At 39.2% G+C, this 20,966-nt stretch overlaps 1 protein-coding gene across 1 annotated transcript in view; it reads right to left on the reverse strand.

The window, feature by feature from the left end:
* Positions 1 to 2,476: 2,476 nt before the first annotated feature.
* The window catches only part of ADARB2 (adenosine deaminase RNA specific B2 (inactive)), a 976,728-nt gene continuing 958,238 nt past the window's right edge, over positions 2,477 to 20,966 (reverse strand). The window contains exon 9 of the mRNA XM_044064698.1: positions 2,477 to 6,235. Coding sequence (XP_043920633.1) covers positions 6,059 to 6,235 — 177 coding nt within the window. The 3' untranslated portion in view covers positions 2,477 to 6,058. The remainder of the gene's footprint in view (positions 6,236 to 20,966) is intronic.

The raw sequence follows: 20,966 nt of genomic DNA on the forward strand, positions 1-20,966 counted from the left end.
TAAGCTCTAGAGTACATTGCATATTTATAGAGATTATTGTAATAGGCCACTCTAAAGTAAGCCTTGACTGTTAGTCATACTACCATTGGATAATAATATTGCACAGTAATAATTGGACACCCTTTTAAGGGCCTTTTAGTAGCTGATATTATTAACTGGGTGGTGGCAGTAATTACTACCATATAGTCTGGGTAAAAGGGCAGAGCTGGAGAATCTGTGTCAGCCTTTCCCAGGAGTGTCTGTGAAGTTGTATAAATACGTATCTCAAAGTGTGTGTGTGTGTGTTGTGTCAGGGACACGAAGCACTGGTTGGACAGAGAGGGTACTGGAGGTTCTAGCTTGCCCAGTTAGGCTGAGACCTGGACCCTATAGCTGTGCCAGTGGGGAGTCCTATTGGGGACCTGGTGAGCAAGGGAGCAGCCAGCCCCAGACTGACTGTGATCTCTGTGTGCACTTAAGGGAAATTGTACTTTACTGTGTGTATTAGTTATCCTTTCCTCTTCTATGAGATGACCTCCCTGGTGTTAGTGGTGAGGATTGAGGCTCCTTGATTGCTGGGTCAGGGCATGGTCATCACAAAAACCATCAATGGTATTTGCACTGTATGTTGTACATCTTGGAATATATTCAGTGCTATCTATATTGCTAATTATAGAGCTAAGCAGAAATTTTTTATACTTCTGTAAATGTCTCAATAAGCAAGTGCTCAGAAAGGAGTTTTTTGCTATCAAGTGAAAGTTCAAGTCTGGCTGTGCTGAACCCCTAAACTGCACTCACTCTATGTCTTGGTTGTACAGTCTCCAAGATATAAAATATCGTTTGTGAAACTTTAGAGAAATAAATACATTTCTGAGTATACATACATTATAATATATTATGCAACTTATGAAAAGACTATAAATGCAGTACTATCACAGCAAAGAAGACTTTTTACTGATAACATATATGTTTGCAATAGCATTTACTGTTCACATATGTATATTTATTTAGCTTATACTTTTAAGTTGATTTCTCAGAAAATGTTCTAGAATGTAAGGATGTGTGTTGACTGTTAGAGGTGTGACCTTCCATAGCTCAGAGTTGTTAGTGAGTTATACAAATCAGAGTAAAATAACAAGTGGCATAACACATTCACAACTGCTTGCTAGCCTGTTAGAGGGCTGGGGGGGGGAGGCAGTGGGGCAGTGATTGTAATAAAATGTCAAATAAATGTTGGGCTTATTATAAGAAATTCCATACTATTTCAATGCATGTGGGATTAATAAAAACTAAAATGTTTGAAACCTTGGGAAGTCACACACTCAAAACAGTGAGATTTCCAACCTTACACAACACAACACACAAATAATGGTTTTCGCAGAAGGGCAAGATCCCTGCAGCTTCCAGTGTGGGGGCTATCGCCTCCAAATCCCCTTCCACTATATATATATATATATATATATATATATATATATATATATATATACATACATATATATATATATATATATATATATATATATATATACCTGAAATTCTTACAAACGTGGAGGGCAGTGAAAAGTTGGAAAACAAAACTAAAACATACTGTGCTCTTCTCTATCTCCCATAAACCAGGACCACAGCAGTCATTGTAACATACCAGATCTGATGTGCTGAAATCTCAACCACTGGAAATCAGCACCCTTTCTATTTTGACATTTCACAATTCACAAAAGTAGGATGTAATAATGCATACACTTCCCTGAAAGATTGCCTATTTTGAGATAATTCACCCCACAGTACACCTTCAAGTCTTCGGCATCATTTTAGAGGTTTGGAGTTCTTTAAAAGCACACATAGATTCACACATAGACAAATATGTGTGTATACAATACATGGGGACACACACACACAGACACACTTTTGAAGAAGGCTGCGGTAAATGGTTATATCAGGCCCTGCCTACATAGTTAAGTAGGACATAACCAAATCATGGGTTCCTGATTAAATTATATGGTTGCCCTTTAGCTAGTTGCATTTCAAATGGTCACTGGCTATCTGCTTGGAGTTGGACGCTTGCATGTGCACTCAGGTTTGAGCAAACTTGGATACATTTTATTGTTTCATATATCTACTTCTTCTGCGATACTGCGATCTCAAAGTTAGTTTCTATAGTGATCAGAGCTGATACTGCTGACACTGAGACTTCTTCAGACAGTATGTGAGTTCTAATAATAGTGCCAAATATAATGTAAATACTGTAGCTAGATGGAAACTGCAGCCGAAATTTCCAGTTGGGCATCGTCTCTTAAGCTGCTGTCTATTTCATGTCATAAAGCTAAACTTTAACTTTCAATCCATTTGTTCTCAAATCATTGACAAAGAATGGATGAATGAATGACTAAATAAGTAAATAACTTCATATCTAAGATGTAATAGTAATGGAAAAAGTGAAGGTGATGAAAAACAGTACAATTGCATACCCATGTTTTTAATAAATGCAGCAAACACCACATATCTGCTTATATTTAATTCACTTAAACATAAACATTCACTTATCAGGTATCACTGAAGTGCAATTTACAGAACTTAGCAGCAAATTCACATATGTAAATTCATATTTTTTTACAAATATTACAAATGTACATCCATTGATACAGTATTGCCATTCGGTCATGCTTTTATTTACATTTCTATATATTTTTGCACTTTTCTCTTGATACAGAAATTACTAACCTGCTAACATATCAGTAGGGGCTTTTATTCCTAAAATATATATATATCTGACATGGGCATGGCAGCTACACGTAGCAGAATGGTAACATCATGTGCAAAACTCATCTATTAAAAAATGACATTATTTTATACCTTCATAAACTAAAGGCAATACACTTGTGTTCACATGTACACATCCAGCATCCTACTTTCCCTAAAGATGCAACTTGCTCATAAAGACTACATATTTTCTAAGATAGTAAAAGTTTATTACTCTTTAAAAGTTAAGGAGAAGAAATAGGAAGCGATCTTGTGAACAAATTCTACCTAACATACCTTCCTTTAGGTTACATACAGTTTCATATTAGATGGATTGTATGTAATAAAAATATATAGAAACTAAATACAGTTAGTATTTTTTTCTGTGGTCAGTCATTCCAATAAAAAAGTATTTGAGATTTCTCTCCCACACAAGAGGGAACAGATTCCCATTTTATTTATAATATGTATTTATAATTAATGTCTAAAAAGGAAATGTGGTACACCAAAGTAAAATCCTGCATGGTAATGTAAGAAAGCAGTAACATTTTAGTAAAATACCTGTTTTTACTGGCTTAGTCTGTCTTATACATATTAGCAATTTCTAATATACATATGGCTCTCTGGACATTTATACACTCTCTAAAATATAACTAGTGCTAGTAAACTGACATGTTCCTAGAAAGGATTAAACATAATAGATTTAGGAGGGAATGTCTTGTAGTATGTTATTAAAATGAAAAGAATACAGTGAAGAAAATGAGTCTAAATAATTACAGAACACAAATGAGAAAATTTCATTAATAAAATGAGGACATATGACAATACAAATGTACTGTATATATCATACCCACAAATCCCACAGAGTTCAGTTCATAAATAACAAATGTTAAAAAGCTTCAGAAGTGCTTATTGTGTTTTATTTGCAGGAGTGTACCCATAATCCACATTGTTTTACTGTGCTGGTTCTGTCTTCAGATGTCAGCTCACCTCAGACTGTTTATTAGGCTAACCTCACAGACCTGTTAATGAAACAGGTTACAGGTAATAAAATAACTATGCTTTACCCAGTTTAGAAAATAAATTTCTGTAGTGTTATGCTGAAAATGATCAATTTTTGTTTCCTACCAGCCACTGCATCTCTACAGTGCTGAATTAGAATGTTGGCTACCAGAAGTACTACAAAACCAACTTAAAAGAGCATTTGCTTTTACCTTCTAGTACACTAGAATTCACTGGAAAACAACTTTGCATAGAAAAGATTATATGTGTCTTCTCATGGGAAACTTTATGACATGATATCAATGTTCCTCATGCATATCCCTGCTGGGGATGGAGACAAACTTCTCATATGTGATTAGATGTTTATTTTGTGTGTGGTCATTCATTTCAGTGACAGTGTTATTTCTAAGGTATAATTTATTGATAGGGACACTTAACTGATGCTTTTCAGGATGCTGCAGTATTGAGGGCATTCCCTTTCCCACAACGAGAAGTAACCTCGTAGTTAGTGGGGGGGGGGGGGGGCAGAGGGGGAAAAATCTCCCTGAATGTACATTTACAGGGTCTTTCTCTCCTCTCACAAAAAAAAAAATAAATAAACAAATAATATTTTCTGACTTTAGTTTCTGACATTCGTTGAGTCTGAAACTGCATTCAGAAAATGCAATTTAGTGAAATTGCACTATAAGTGTCCTGGGTACACCAAGTTAAACCAACCCTACATTGTTCAGCATAGACAATTCAGGGAAAGCAGTTTACACTGCTTCTATTTTACAACATGAGAAGTACCAAAGTATTACTGAAGTAGCTAAAGCCATAACAGAATGAAAAAATACGTGTTCTACTGGAATGAAACTGGCATTTAGGGGAGCCTGGCACAGTACCCTGCTATGAAACTCTGACCTGTGATTCCACAGTCTGCATTGTGCTATGGGGAAAACCGCATTGTTGTCCTGCAAGAAAACTTTTGAATTCACCCATATTCTCAGTCAGTGCCTTTCTGTCCATTAATGATACAGTCAGACATTTCGTTAAAATTAACAAACATCTTTGCCCAGCCTACCACTGCCACCCACTGACTAGGGAGTTCAGCCTTTGAAGAGCTTCCTACAAAAAGCCAGCCTTAATAATATTTTCTTCCCCATTAGGTTACAGGTGTAACAAGCTAACATTAGTACAACTGATACAGGCCCCAGTCTTCTTGAAAACTAGTGATCAACAAATGCTTCATTCTCCTTTTCCTGACTGGCCTTCAGACCACCCAGACTGAGCCAATCACTGCAATATGTGGCTGTTTTAAAGCACTCAGATTCATTAGAATGGTGTTGTTGCAGGAGTTAATCTAGTCAGTCATAACACACATAACATAAAGGTCCTATAATGATACCTGAAATTCTTGCAAGCTAACAAAGAAAACATGAATCTACCTTCTGACTCTTTGCTCAGAACAAAGAATATATACTTCATGCTGGAAAAATGAAATAGGACCCATGACAATGTATCTGGCACACTTTGAACTCACAACAATCCAAAATATCTGAAGACCTCATCTCTTGCATCCTTTGTGTTAAATAAACTGTTTGTTGTTTAACAACAACGTACATGAATTAAAGAAATCATGTAGCTAAAACATTTAAGTGGACATGTGACACTTGTAGTTGTAGATACAATGAAATGATCAGTAATGGCTTCGCACAAGAGTTTGATACACTTATCTTACAACAAAACAAAAGGGCTAATCTGTACACCAAAAGTACAATGGGTAACTAATTATTATTTCATTGGGATCATCGTTAGGAATCAGCTCATACTTGTTTCACAGTTCATGCCTGAAGAATGAAAAGATTTTATTTCATTCTTAAAAACATCCACATGGGGCTTCATTTCCACCATTATTTCCTAGTATTTGCTTTGCTGTGTGCTTGCAACCTAACCCAGATGCTAACCGAATGTTCATTCTCCTTGTCGTGCTGTTGTCATTCTGGACAAATGCAGATGATAGCCACATATACTTCCACACGGTGTACATGACTAGCCTTGTACAGTCCCAGAAATCTTGCATGGTCATAGCTCAGTTCTTTCTTGGGTTCACAGCTGAGGTTTTGCTGAATGCAGAAGGTAGCTGGCTTTGAATCATTCATCAACACAACAGTTCAGCAGTTCAGTGCATTAATGCGACAACATTGCATTGTGAATTCAGCTGTAATGCCTTCATCGCATGTTGTCTAATGGCAGTCATCCTGAGTGTGGGGTTTGGAGTAATACTCCCTGCTGTACAACTGTTCCATCTTTCCCACTCCCAAGACTACTTATCATATTATCGTACAGGGCAAAGTAAATTCTACAGAGTTATTAGGAACTGATTCTGTTCTTGAGGCTTCTTTATCCAGGTACCTAGGCCAGATTTTTGCAATGCCTTAGATAGTTGCTGCTTCACGGATTGATATGTATGTGCAAATAGCTTTGCCTCACAGTACATTGATGGTGTATCTCCACGGCTTGAAAACCGTGTACTCAGCTGCAAAGAAAAAAAAAAAACAGAAATCAAATGAACCAGTGTAAATATGAAGCTTTTTTAAACAGCTGTACAATCTTTCTATTTACATTTTAGAAGCAACTGTCATTTCATGAGTTTGTTTGCAAACTGAATTTCTTTTACATCACCCAAAAGAGGGAAAGATTTCTGCAAACATTGCTTTACAAGTTATATAAACAAAATTAGTGTTATGTTCAATGCAGATCCACTGTTTGATGAGATTACAAAAAAAAAATCTCATCCCCATCTCTGTTTTTGTATAAAGTATCTTACTACCCTAAGATACCATGCAAAATAAAATATTCATTACTCTCTTTTTTGGCATTATTTTTTACTGATGTTCTTTAAATACATGCATTAGATCTTTTCATTCCTGGAATATTTAGAAAACGATTTATGTTATCATTATTATCCATTTGCCTTAACAGTTTTAGACCTCTAATTTTCTAACTTATAGCTGGACTTGGTAAAGATGCTATCCTTAGTGCAAGCAAGTTGTTGGACTGTAATGCTACTTTATAAAATCGCATTGCATTAGAGTAAGTACTTTCAGAGGATTTTTTTATCAGTCCTTCCCAGTAATATTTTCAAAATTATTTTTCTTTTATAATGTACAATGGAATCTGGAAGAACTGCTTTGACACATAATATACCCAGTTAATTGATCTGCAATATCAATTTATGGGCCTAGCATTTTATGTCAGCAATTTTCTCTGGGTGTATATCTTGATAATCTTAAAATATGCATATACTTCTTACAAATCCCTTGTCTTGACTACACACATCATACGCACAGTATTACTGCCTGTTTTACACAATCCATTTCACTTGTCTGTTGCTGTTCAACATTTTTTTGTGGCAGAAGTGGACATGCTTGAGCTATTCCATGTCCAACTAATCGTGGGAAAAATCCATTAATGTATTCTTGTTAGCTACAGGCCCCCACCTCAAACCAGGAAAACCATACTTCATATATCTGAAGTTACTAGAATTACTCATTATCCAGCTCAATACCATACACATGGGTGATTTTTAACTACTCCTCCATTAATTGGGAGGCATGCACGAACATTAATATGGAGGTGCAAAGATTTCATGACTTTGTAAATTCAAATGCCCTGGAGCAAGTCTACACTTCTACTATGGGAACAAATATCCTAGGTCAGGTACTCACAAATATGAGAGAGTGCTGTCCACCTCCAGTGTGATGTTCTCACTAGTAAGATCAGATCACAAAGTGATCTCCCTTGAAATAAAGGTAAAATTAGTCCTCCTACCTAACTCCAAAAAACTATAAGAACTTCTCTAAGGTAGATTATCCCCTATTAAGTGATGGCATAGCTAGTTTCCAAGCTCCCCCTGTGACAACCCTCCACCTCTTGGTCAGTAATCAAGGAGCAGCAATCCTCATCATTGGCACATGTGGAGAATGTTCACTGGGAGGATAACAGGTACACACACAGTATCTCCAGATGCAGCTCTCTGCATCAAGCACAGTCAAGCAAAATTTCCCTTAAGAGCACACAGGGAACACAGTCAGTCTGAGTCTGGTTCCCCTCATTTTCTCCAGATCCCCAATAAGACTTCCCACTGGCACAGCTATAGAGTTGAGTCCTTAGCCATGGTTCCAAGCCAAGTCCTCCAACATTCTCTCTGTCCAACCAGTTGTTCGTGCCCCTGCCCAAGTAGCTGACACACACTCTTTGAGATTTGATTTACACACACACACACACACACACACACACACACACACACACACACACACACACACACACACACACACACACACACACACACCTGGGAAAGGCTGACACAAGTTTACTAGCTATGCTCCCTTTTGCCCAGACTATAAGTTAGTTATCATTGCCACCAGAACCCCTCATCTGCTACTTTAAGGCCCTTAACAAAGGGTGTCCAATTTTACTGTGTAATAGTAATACTAATACAAATGGTAGTTTAACCAAGAGCAAGGCTATTAGGAGTGGCCTACACTTCAGTGTCACCAAATACATATGCAAATACTCTTCAAAACATAAATATCCCTACAAAGATCAGCCATAATGAAAGGTTTAAATATATTTAATAATAAATAATAAAAGAACAAGACAATACCAAGTATCTGTTCACAGTGACATCAGAGTTCAAAATCACAAGAAATATTTAAAATAATATTGAAGGACAGGCTCAGACAAATAAAAAAACAATATTTAAATTAAACTTCACTATATTCATGACTGAATCTAAGAGAATTACTATTCCCTACTTACTTAACAGAGCAAAGCAGATGATGTGGTGAATGGTCATTCTTGTTGTCAGGCTCAAGACAGAACAGAGAATGCACTGCCTCACTACGAGACTTCTTAAAATAATATCTAAAATATTACTTCTGGGATAGCTTACAGAATGACATCACTTCTGGTCATCTGACTTCTAGCTTCCATGTAAACCCCCCTTGCTGGAATCTGGCAGGATTTAGCACCTACCTGTAGGAAATACACACACAAGGGCTTTTTGCTCAGATCTGTGGCAGGTGCTGGAAGTCGTAAAACAATTGCATATCTCCATGCTTCCAGAGTAGTAATTAGTTCACCCCAAAGACAATGCATAAAGCTTCCTAGTACAGACATGGTGTCTCTGGCTGCACTGAAACATGTGAGATACCATCTTTATGGCCTAGCCCATAAAGTGACTTAATTTCAGCTATATTTTAAAGTTTGCTGGACAGAAGCTAACCTCCTGCCTGCCAGGTTCCTCTGTTAAAACATATACATTTAAACATTTATAATAGTGCATGCATATTTCTGTTCTCTCCAGTAGGGCACACTGTTGATGCATTTTCAACACAAGCACTTTACAAATACCTTTTCAACACAAACATCTATTCAAATCAGTTGATATACATATGACATACCGTTCTAATACATTTGTAACACAAGCATATTGTATAAATCAGTTTGATATTCACAAATGACACATAATTATTTACAAAATTCCAGCTAGCTGTGCTGGCAGTACATCCTATCATCACACCTCCAAATCCAGAAAACACAGAAACCTATGATGAGGTGTACACAAAAGCCCTGTATGACCATATAAATAACTGTATAGAAAGTGCTGTACCAGACCAAAATAAACTCAGGTACAGCCACAAAAACAAGCCACCCTGGTAGACCCCTGGCATTAATGGGTTGTACAACAAAAGAAAGAAAATCCTGTCGAGAAGTAAGAGGGAATCTGCACAACAGTGAAATAAGTTACTCGTTAGTCTAAAGAAGTGAATTAGGGAACTAGTAAAGTCTCTGAAAGCAGACTTTGAGGTAAATATAGTCTCCAAAACTAAAGATAACCATAAGGCATTCAGTTATGTCAGCAGTCTTAACAGCAACACACAACAATGTGAGGAATTAGTTGTAGATGGCATCACCTATACTCAGCAAGAAGATATAGCAAATCTGCTGACAGTCAAATTCAGCTCAGATTTCACCACCCCATCACCACAGTTCTCCCTGAAGAAATACCATCCACCATTCCATTGCCAATTACCACCAAAGAACATGTTGCCAATGCACTCTCTAAAGCTAAACATATGACTTCAATGAGGCCTGATTATATACTAGGTTACCTCTTAAACAGCTTAAATCAGGACTTGTCAGGCCCATTAGGATCTCTGCTTAACCACAGTTTCCAGACTGGCTTTTTCCTGATAGAGTGGAAGACAGCAATGATCATCCCCCTGCATAAATGGGGCAATCTACTAATCTGGGAAATTACAGACTCATAAGTTTGACTGCATATGTGCAAAGCCATAGAAAGAATAATCATGGACCTGATAAATAATGACATAGGAAAAGTACAATTTTGTACCTACCATAAATGTAGATGTTCAAGTGTATTCACTGCTGCAGTCATTACACTTGGGTTATCCTGCCGTCAGGCAGTGCCGCAGTCGGCCAGAGTTCCAAAGTCTTGGTCCAGTGTCAGTTGCTGTCGCTTCTTCCCTGACGTCAATGCGTCAGTGGTATACAAGATGCAGCCGATGCCATTTTCTTCAGTTTTTCTTGCTCCAGATGTCAGGTGCCCCCAAAAAAGTAGGCAATACATATTGCTAATAAAACATACAAAAAGATAAAACCAAAACCTTCAGTTACCAGCAAATACACCACATATGTACTAAAGGGTAGAAAGGCATAGATATGTCCCAGCTAAGAAAGAGGGGATGGAGGGAGGGTAACCTGGACTGCAGCAGTGAATACACTCAAACATCTACATTTATGGTAGATACAAAACTGTACTATGTTCATCGTGTTTCACTGCTGCAGTCATTACACTTGGGTTGAATCCCAAAGCTGAGGTAGGGTGGCTGGTTCTATAGAGGATTTGGGGTGGCTATGAGGCCCTGCAGCACTGCAGTGGTGAAGCCAGCTCTGGATCTAGAATAAAGAGGCAAGTGATAATGCTTGGTAAAGGTGTGCACTGAACTCCAAGTTGCAGCTTCCAGGATATCTTTGGTAGGTACTTCTCTAAGGTAGGCAGTTGAGGTGGCTGTTGCCCTGGTGGAATGTGGCCTAATCTTGCTAGGTACAGTTTTCCCATGCTGTGTGTAGCAGAAATGGATACAGTGTCCTATCCACTTTGAAATGGTCTGCTTTGAAATAGCCTTTCCCTGTGATCCTGCAGCATATGCTACAAACAATTGCTCGGTTTTCCTGAAAGCTTTTGTTTTGTCCAAGTAGAAACATAACTGTCTGTGTATGTCCAGTGAATGCAGAAGTCTCTCCCCTTTATTCTGGGGATTTGGATAAAAGGTTGGCAAGTGAATAGTTTGGTTAAGAGCCACACTGGATACCGCCTTTGTTATAAATGAAGGGTTTGTTCTTAAAGAAACCCTGTCTTGGTGAAAAATTATGAAAGGCTCCACTGCCATTAATGCCTGTAACTCTGATACTCTTCGTGCTGAGGTTATTGCCAAAATCAGAGCAGTTTTCCATGATATATATTTTAATTCTGCTGAATTGGCTGGCTCAAAAGGAGGTAAAGTTAGTTTTTCCAAGACAAAATTTAGGTCCCAAGTTGGTGTTGGTGCTCTCCGGGGCGGTCTTATGTTTTTATCCCCTCTGAGGTACTGTTTTAGCAATGGATGAGAGAAAATAGGAGGATCTGTGTTGTAATTAGCCGAGATGGCAGAGGCGTGGATCTTAATGGATGAGAATGATAGGCCTTTGTCCAGCATCTCAGTTAAGTATTGTAATGTCTGAGGAATATTTGGGACAAGAGGGTCAAAGCTTTGAGCCTGGTTCCAGGCACAGAATCTCTTCCACTTTTCTGAGTAGGATTTCCTGGTGCTAGGCCTAATGGCCTCCAAAATGACATCCATAACAGCTTTAGAGAGAGGTGTTGTCTGCTTGTCTAAGGAATCTGCTATGCAGCCAGGTTTAAGGTTTTGAGCTGGCTGTGCAGGATCTGATTGTTTTGTTGAGTCAGAAGATGAGATATTTGAGGTAAAATCCATGGTGGGCCTTGAGCTAAGTTCTTTAAGATTGGGTACCAGTGCTGGTGTGGCCAGTCTGGGGCAATCAGAATCATGTTTGGCTTTTGTTGTCTGGCTTTTAGGAGTACCTTTGAAAGGAGAGGCAGTGATGGGAAGGCATAAACTTTTAGGCTGTTTCAGCTGAACGAGAGAGCATCCACTTTCCATGCTTGTGTGTGGTAAGTCCTTGTGCAGAATTTCTGTAGCTGGCAATTCATTGGGGAGGCAAATAGATCTATGTCTGGGCTCCCCCATTTTTGTATTATCATGCTGAATACTTGTGGATTTAATTTCCACTCGTGAGGATCCATGATGTTTCTGCTTAAGTCCTCTGCCAGAGTATTTTTCTTTCCTGGCAGGAATTGTGCTTGCAGATGAACTTGATAGGTTAGAGCTGTGTTCCACAAGGTCATGGCTTGTCTGCAGAGGGGGTAAGAATGAGTGTCCCCTTGTTTGTTTATGTACCACATAATTGTGGTGTTGTCTGTCTTTAGTAATAGTTGTCCTGGATGCAGTAGGTCCTTAAAAGCTGTTAGGGCATTTTGTACAGCTAACATCTTTTTGATTGATGTGAAGATGCATTTGGTCTGCGGCCCACTTGCCCTGAATACATTTTCCTGCCATGTGTGCTCCCCAGGCATAATCCGAAGCATCTGTTGTTAGTGTCTGCCTGGCTGTGGGTAGAGTGAAAGGCTGTCCCTTGTTGTGGTGACATGCCTGTGCCCACCATCGAAACTCCTGTTGTAGGCAGGGGTTAAGTGGTATTACTTTTTAAAAACACTTTTTAGGTACCATTGTAATTTCCTCATATGCAGTCTGCCATATGGTATTAGTAGTATGCAGGATGCCATGAACCCCAAGGCCTGCAGAATTTTTCTTGCAGGGAGTTGGGTTTTTGTTGCCATCAATTGAAAGTACTGAGTCAGTTGTCCTTGCTTGTCTGGTGTGAGATAAGCCATCTGGGCCGTTGTATTTAAGCTGGCACCCAGGAATATTATCTCTTGTGAGGCCACTAGTTTTGACTTCTTTTCGTTTACTGTGTACCTTAAGCAAATTAGTGATCTTTTTACAAATGCCAGATGTTTTAGAAGAATGTCCTTGCTCTCTGCTTGAATAAGGCAGTCGTCCAAGTATGGATATATTTGAATTCCTTTTTGTCTGCAAAATGCAATTACTGGTGCCAGGCATTTTGTGAAGACCCTGGGCGCAGTAGATAAGCCAAAGGGCAGTGCAGAGAATTGATAATGCAGCAGAGAATTGATAATGCATTGAGCCAGCTATGAATCTGAGGTATCTTCTGCAATTTTGTCTGATAGGGACATGCAGGTATGCCTCTGAGGTCCAAAGTAACAAGCCAAGCCTTCTTGCCCAGCATGGGAAGAAGCTGCTGTAGTGTCAACATTTTGAATTTTGGGACATCCAGGTAAGTATTTAGCGTAGAAAGGTCCAGTATAGGACTCCAGGCTTTGTCCTTTCTGGGGATCAGGAAAAGTCTTGAGTAAAATCCTTGTACTTGTTCCTGTTGTGGCACTTTTTGAATAGCTCTCATGTCCATGAGGGCTGTGATTTGTTTTTTGTGCCTCTGCCCATTGATTTTGTGGCAGGTCTGGCATTCCTTTTGGCCTTGGTAGAGTGTGAAAGTGGAACCTGTAACCTTGAGACACGATATTCAGAACCCATTTGTCTTGGGTGATTAGACGCCGATTTTGTGAAAAAAGTGCTAGTTTTCCCCCTAAGGGTGCTGCCAAAAGATAAGTGCTTGGCTTTGGAAGGGGGAAGTCATTGGGACTGTTTCCTATAAGGTTGAGACTTGTCTTCCCCTCCTTTTGGGGTTGAAGCACCCCACTGTCGTGGTCTGTAAGAGCCTTGGGGCTGAGATCTGCCTCTTGGGCGTCTGTATTTGCCTCTTTGTGGTCTGTCTGACACTGGAAAAGACCAATTCTTTGAAGGCCAATTTCTGCTAAATTGAGGTGGCTGCACCTGTAAGAAATCCTTCACTGTTTGCATAGATTTTGCCTTATCCTCCATTTTCTTTAATACCTCTTCTGCCTTAACACCAAATAAGATATCCTGCTGTAAAGGAGCATCCAATAATTTTGCCTTAACACGATCAGGTAAACCTTGTTCTTTTAACCAAGCATGCCTTCGAATCACAGATACTGTAACTGCTGCTTTACAAGAAGCCTCTAATGAATCAAAAACACATTGCAGAGTATGTTTTCCCACTTGTTCAGCTGCATGCAATAAATTCTGCATTTCCTTATAGTCAGGATGTTCTGAACTTGTAAGCATTTTCTGTTTTAACAGAGACATTAAATATTGTTGGCATTTAAGCATGTGAAACTGGCAATTTAAAGCCCTTTCTGCTAAAGTTGCAGAAGTGTAAACTTTCTTCCCCCATCTGTCTAATGCTCTAGAATTCCTGTCAGAGGGAACTGGATTTTTAGCTGTGGAAGCCTTTACCCCTTTGGGACTCTGGGAAATAGTTTCTGGGTCAGCAACAGGGTTTTTATAAAGAAATTTGTGAGAGCCAGGGACTCTGTAGTACCTGTCTGGCTTGACTGGAGCAGGGGGCAATGAATCTGGATTTAAACTGGATTCAGAGAACACATCATCCACAATATCTAACACTGGTGGAATAGCAAGGGGCCTGTGCTGAGGCAATAAAGGGAAATCTCTGAGCCTTTTCTTGGATTCTGAATAATCCTGGCCCTCCCAATGGAAATGCTCCCTCATGGTATGTAAAGTTTCCCCAAAAGAGTAATCCTCAGGAGGAGAGGCTGAAGGGATTGATTCTTCAGCATCAGAGTCCTCATAGGGGGGGGTAAGGAGTATCCCTGGTCTGAAGAGGAATCCGAAGAAATGGAAACCTGGTCAGAGGAATTATAGTCTGTATCCTGCCTAGGCCTTTTATCAGGAGGGGGATGGGAACCCCTGATCAGAGTAATAAAGTCTTCAGCCATTTTGAGCATCTGTTTTTTAGGCATGGAGGCCTGTCCAGGTGAATGCTGTACTCGCTTCTTTGTCTTTAAAGGGGTTTTATACTTGGCTGTAGTTTTGATGGTAAGCTGTGAAGGTCTGAAAACACCCTCAGAAGCCGATGCCTGCTCAGTGGCTCTGGACCCATCTGAGGGGTTAGTTTCTGTAGGCCCAATACCTTGAGTATTCAGAGGCCTAGCTGTCTCCACGTGGGAGTCGGAGGCGGCCTGTGGCTCTGAGATAGCGGGTGTCAGGGGCTGCGAAAGTGCCTCACTGAGAACCGGTGAACCGGCGACTGGCCTAGAAGAGGATTCATCATCAGTTTTGGGCCTCGGATGCCTGTCCTTATCCTTGTCTTTGTGTTTTTTGTGAATTCCGGTCGTCGGTTGTTCCGACGGCATGGTATAATTGAACCTTCGGCAAAAGTAATGGCGAGCAAAGTCAAAGCGACGCTTAATAGTGCGCTTGTTAAATCTAGCACAAAACCGACAACTAGTGATGTTGTGGTCTGGGCCTAGGCATGGAATACAGTGAGAATGAAAATCCTTATGAGGTATTTGCTTCCCACAAGAAATACAATTATTAACTTTTACTGACATCGGTCTGAGGCAAGAAAAAGTTTCCCCAATGGGGTACTTAGCTTTATTGATGACTTCGGTTCTGAAATTCGAATTGAAAATCTCAGGAGTTGGCCGACCGGCACTTGCAAACTGCTTTTGCTTCAGGCATCACGCGTCAAGAAAGATTGAATAAAATGGCGTCGGCTGCATCTTATATACCCCTGGCGCACTGACGTCAGGGAAGAAGCGACAGCAACCGACGCCGGACCAAGACTTTGGAACTCTGACCGACTGCAGGACCGCCTGATGGCAGGATAACCAAAGTGTAATGACTGCAGCAGTGAAACACGATGAACATCCTCCAAACACTGCACCCAGCCCAGTTTGGCTTTGTCAAGGACAGATCATGAGTACCGAATGTGGTGGATTTCTTTGAGAAAGTCACTAATTCCATGGATGAGGGTAAACAGTACATACTGCCTACCTCAACCTGACCAAGGCATTTGACACAATTCCCCATGCAGGTTTTATAAATAAATTCATAAAACTGGGCATAAATCTCTACATCACCAGATGGGTAGCCAACTGGTTCATGGGAGGGCATATGTGGTTAAAGTGATTGAATCCAGAGTGAATCCAGAGCCAGGAAGAGGCCATTTATTAGTGGTGTGCCACAGGGCTCAAAGCTGGGACCAGTCCTGATTAGAATATACTTCTCTGAAGTCAAGTCTAATATGGAAGGCCTCTGGATGACGAAATTTGTTGATAACTGCAAGCTGGGGGCAATCAGTGAACTCCCCAGTGATGTAGACATCCTTCAGGCAGGTCTAGGTCAGACAGAACCATGTCCTAAAGCTAAATGTGAAAAAATGCATTATCATACCCTTTTGGAAGTGAAATAACCCTACAAATTGCAACATCGGTAGCACACCTCCTAAGAGTAGACTCATAGGTGAGAGATCTAGGTACACAGACAGATAGTAGCCTAAGCATTGACTGCTATGTGCCCAAAGTGGTGAGGAAGCCTTCTTATGTGGGACAACTTATAAGTAAAAGTATCCCATCCAGCTCCAAGGAAATTATAGTCCTGCTGTACTCAACCCTCATTAGACCAATAATTGAGTGCAATGTGCCATTTGGCATGTACTTGACTAGGCACTTACAGCAGCTGGAGCAACTGCAGAGGTTCCTCGCAAAGAAAATACAAGGTGTAAATAACAAGTCCTATGTAGGTAGACTAAAAGCCCCATCCCTTTACTGTGTCTCCAACTGACTATTAAGGGGTGACCTATGCCTGACCTACAAGGCACTCACAAATCAAGGCTACACATCCACAAGTCAAACAGCATGAGGGTCACCTGATCTAGGGATCTAAACTTAGTTACTGACTCAAACAAAACATGCTGGAGAGACAGATATGTGTTTTAGAGATTGCCACTTCCTTGGAACAAGTTTACTACTCAGATTAAAGACAGCCTTTCCCTGGCCCTCTTCAAATGCAGTTTGGATCAATGTATGGGGAATAACAAATTCACACCAGGGGTAGTGCCTATGTTCCTTATGGACAGGGGCAATCTGTAACATACTCAAGGCATAGTCACAAACCCATGCCATCCCCTTCCCTTAGGGGCCATATATTGGCTAAAAGTGGGTTATATTTGCTAGACTTGTAAGGGTTATTAAGCTGTTAGCCTAGTAAGCTCCTATGAGCCTATAAACCTATGGTATAACATCTGCCTTTTTAAAGAACTCTGTCTTTCTTCTTATCAGTTCTCATGTGCTCTGTGTTTTACTGGTCTTCATTCTACCAAGGCAGCTATTTGTGACATTGTTAAGACTGCCCATGTAGCAGCTCACTTCATTTTGAATCTACTGTACTTTTTCATTTTGAATCTAGCTATGTATGAAGTATTCTGACCCAGCTTTTGTAACCTTGTGCATCATTTCCATGTTTAAGTGCCAGTTGTACTTCACTGGATGATTTGAATTATTCATCCAAAGCTGCAGTTTTAAGAAAGGAGGAGTGGAGGGGGAAGCTGCCCGAGGTGTCACCTTGTAGGGAACATTGACCATGTTGACAATTTACAAGCTGCCAAACGTTTTTGTTAAGGTTGGATAGAGCTACTAAGTTGCTGCAGAATAACTCATTTTGCTACCATTTAAAATGTACTATGACAGTAAAACAGAGTATAGCAGTTTACAAGTTGTCACTGAGTGATGCACTATAACAGTAAAATGCAGTATTACAGTTTAGAAGCTGTCATGAGTGATCATGATCATACATTCACAGTGGGGAGGTGCTAAACAAATGTGTTGTTTGGGTTGCCAAACTGTGATGTTATAGCTCTGTAAAGCTGGTACCATCAGGGTGGAATGAGATTCTTTAATCACAGTTTTCTCAAAAACAGCTCTTCCTACCATATAGTCTAAGTAATGAATGATCACCACTGTTCATATTTGTGTCTCTAAATCTCTAGGAAATCTCACATCTGCAGATTCATTGCTCAGAATATCTGTAGGTAATATTTGGAACCAGCTCCATCACATAGGAAAATGTTCTGGCAGGCACCACAAATTAAAAAAAAATCATCTGCAGATTCATTGCTCAGAATATCTGTAGGTAATATTTGGAACCAGCTCCATCACATAGGAAAATGTTCTGGCAGGCACCACAAATTAAAAAAAAATCCTGGCAAATACTCAAACATTCATCAAGTCAGAGAAATGTATTTCTAGTAAAGTTATTGCCTAAGTATGCTTCAACAGTGTGTCTGTTATCACAAAACAAATCTTTCTACTGCCCCTAAGCTTACATTTCTGTGTAGTTTTGAAATCATTTAGAGGGTACTTATCTCTGTCTTGCAAAGGGTGATATTGCAAAATTGTATAAGTTCTAAATGCTGTATACCAGTTCACACATAGAACGTCAGTACCAGTATCATCACTCTTAGTGTTTCTCTAATTGATAGTAGTAAAATGCTCTACGACATACAAATCGACAAATGCTACTGTAGCATGTACTGTTTATTATAACACGATCTGTACACTTGTGTCTACATAGTAAGTAAGTAAGTTATTCTTTGTTGCTGCTTTACTCTTCTGGCCTCCAGTGAAAAATAAGAAAAAACAATCAGGCATACCATTTATCAAAAGATAAATAGACAGGCATATAGAATACATTCATGCTTATATGCATACATAAATACATATGCACAAACTGTGAAGACTGTGGAGAACCCACATAGTAGGTTCAGTGGCAGTGTTTCTTTTGAACTTATTTTTGAGGGATACAAGAACTGTTGGACAACGTACACACAACTTTTATCTATCCATGGGCTGCAGCCCTCACTTCAAAAATACATTTCCCTTCCTAATTCTAGGATGTCTCTCTGATTCTAGGTCAGGTCTGCAAAAATACATAGATATACTAGTCAACATTACTGAACCATGGAACAACTGCTTGCGCTGAATTAGTTCATTATTGAGGGAAAATTACTGGCTAGCATAACATTTCTTTTATTTTAGCATTGCATCTATATAAAGGTTTTCATTAGTACGTAAACTGGATTTTCTTCATGACATGTGGACTTCACAATAAATAATCAAATGTTTGATGGCCATTTTTAAACAAATTACCTGCAGCACAGAGTAAATACCTTATAGAAATTATGGAATTTAATTTGCAATTTCTGAGTCTTATATTGTTGATTTTTCTGTTAAAACTTTACTCATAGATGATTATAAAGTGCATTAGCTGCCCAAATCTAAAGTCACATATGACACAGGTATATATTGGCAAGGTCATTCAGTGGGGGAGTACACTTCTATTACTGATAATACAGATATTATATTTTACTTTATTATAATAGCAGGGCAAGGATACTAAGGAAAACAAATCCCTTTTAAATTTAACCTTGGTGCAATGGCATAGTTAAGTAACTTGCTTAAAATTACAGACAGCATGATGGAGGGTAAAAATCTAACAGATAAAAGGCAAAGTTTGCTAATAGCACAGGACATTAACTTTCTGTGCTATGCTAATAAGAACCACTATTACCATGTTCATGCAGCTAATGTGTGATTCCACCATGCAGACAGTTTCTTTTTTTCTGCTTAGGAAGTCTTAGGTTTACTCCAGATATGGGGTGAATCATGTTTTGGAGAAGTCCACATGCAGCTTGGTAAACTGGTGCCTGATCTGCTTTGATGACCATGGTAACCTGCATTACTAACTTACTTCCACTAGATGGTAAGAATTTTTGTGTGTGTGTGTAATTTTTGTTTTGCTCACTAGACAGGTGCCTCTCCTCAGTCTCCTACTTCCTAAAGCCAAATTTTCTCCAGACTTAATCTGACATTTGGGGACAGAGAGGAGAGTGAGATGTTGCAGTGTTGTACCATCCTGCTGTTGTGGAGAATTGCTTTTTGTTCTTATGTCCTTAAACCTAATCTTACTCCAGCATAAGTGATGTGCAAAGATGTCACTCATGGACTCACACAGATATGACACTAGATAAACTAGTTGGTGGGTGCTGTACCTCTTCACTGAGGTTAGCAGCACCAGTGAGAGCATCCCCCCCCCATGGATAGCAGAGCCAGCAAAACACTGTTTAATTTCTGTCCCCCAGCCAGCACATCAGGATTTGGAACCATACCTCTCAACTGCCAGATTTTTGCCTCATATTTTTGCTCCTTTCCTCATAAAATTTCTGTTTTTTTCAGATTTATGTGGCAAATCAGTGAGGACTGAATTCACTAAATAATGACAGGCATTTGAGTTTCAGACTTCATATCATTCAATTTGTCCCTATTTTTGGGGCTTAAATCCCCCTTTATTGTTGGCTTTGTCCGGGTGTCCGAATTTGTTGTGCTAAGAATTTGAGAGGTATGTTTGGGACTGTTAACTGAGTATTTGTTTTCCAGAGTCTAGTCAATGTTCTGTTCCTCTGTGCCATGGAGGCTGCCTAGTGATGAAGTTAACATTTCATCAGTGCATCACTAAAATCAACATGTTATAGGCTTTACCCACAATCCCTTTCACCTCCACTAACATAAATAACTTCATTTACAACAACAATTCGACACTTTAAAAGTTCTTTTTAATACAATTCATAATGTAAAATAAACCCTGTAACTGCTTGCATCAATAAATGTTAAACCATCTCTCCTCAAGGGTAATAAATCATAGGTGAGATGTTGTTGTAAATTTTAGTGATGCACTGTTTTTATTGTTGAATTTGTATTTAATTGAAGTATTTAAGGCATATCATTTAGTTTGTTAGTTGTATCTGATGAAGTTGAGGATGAAAATGTATTTTCAAGGAGTATTGTTAATGTGTTGTGCCTTCTTACTGCATTAAACTGTGTTTAGCCCATCTACTGTTTCCTGTCTTCTGGAGTTCCATTGAGGTGTGGATACTAAGTTACAATTGCACCTTTTTTCTCCTTCTTTGTGGTTATTAGGACCAGTATCAAAACAAAGGATGTTCTATTTTAGTGCTGGATGTCAAAAAATGCTATAAATTAATAACTGAATTGATACATTAACTGCAATAAAATAAATGGCACTGCTGCTTTTGATTCCACTTTAAAAAAGAAAAAAAGTTATAACTTTTGCATGTGCATGAACTAGCATTAATGAATGGGT

This window comes from Protopterus annectens, chromosome 3.part0 (assembly GCF_019279795.1).
Source record: "Protopterus annectens isolate FY-2018-M chromosome 3.part0, PAN1.0, whole genome shotgun sequence".
NCBI lineage: Eukaryota > Metazoa > Chordata > Ceratodontiformes > Protopteridae > Protopterus > Protopterus annectens.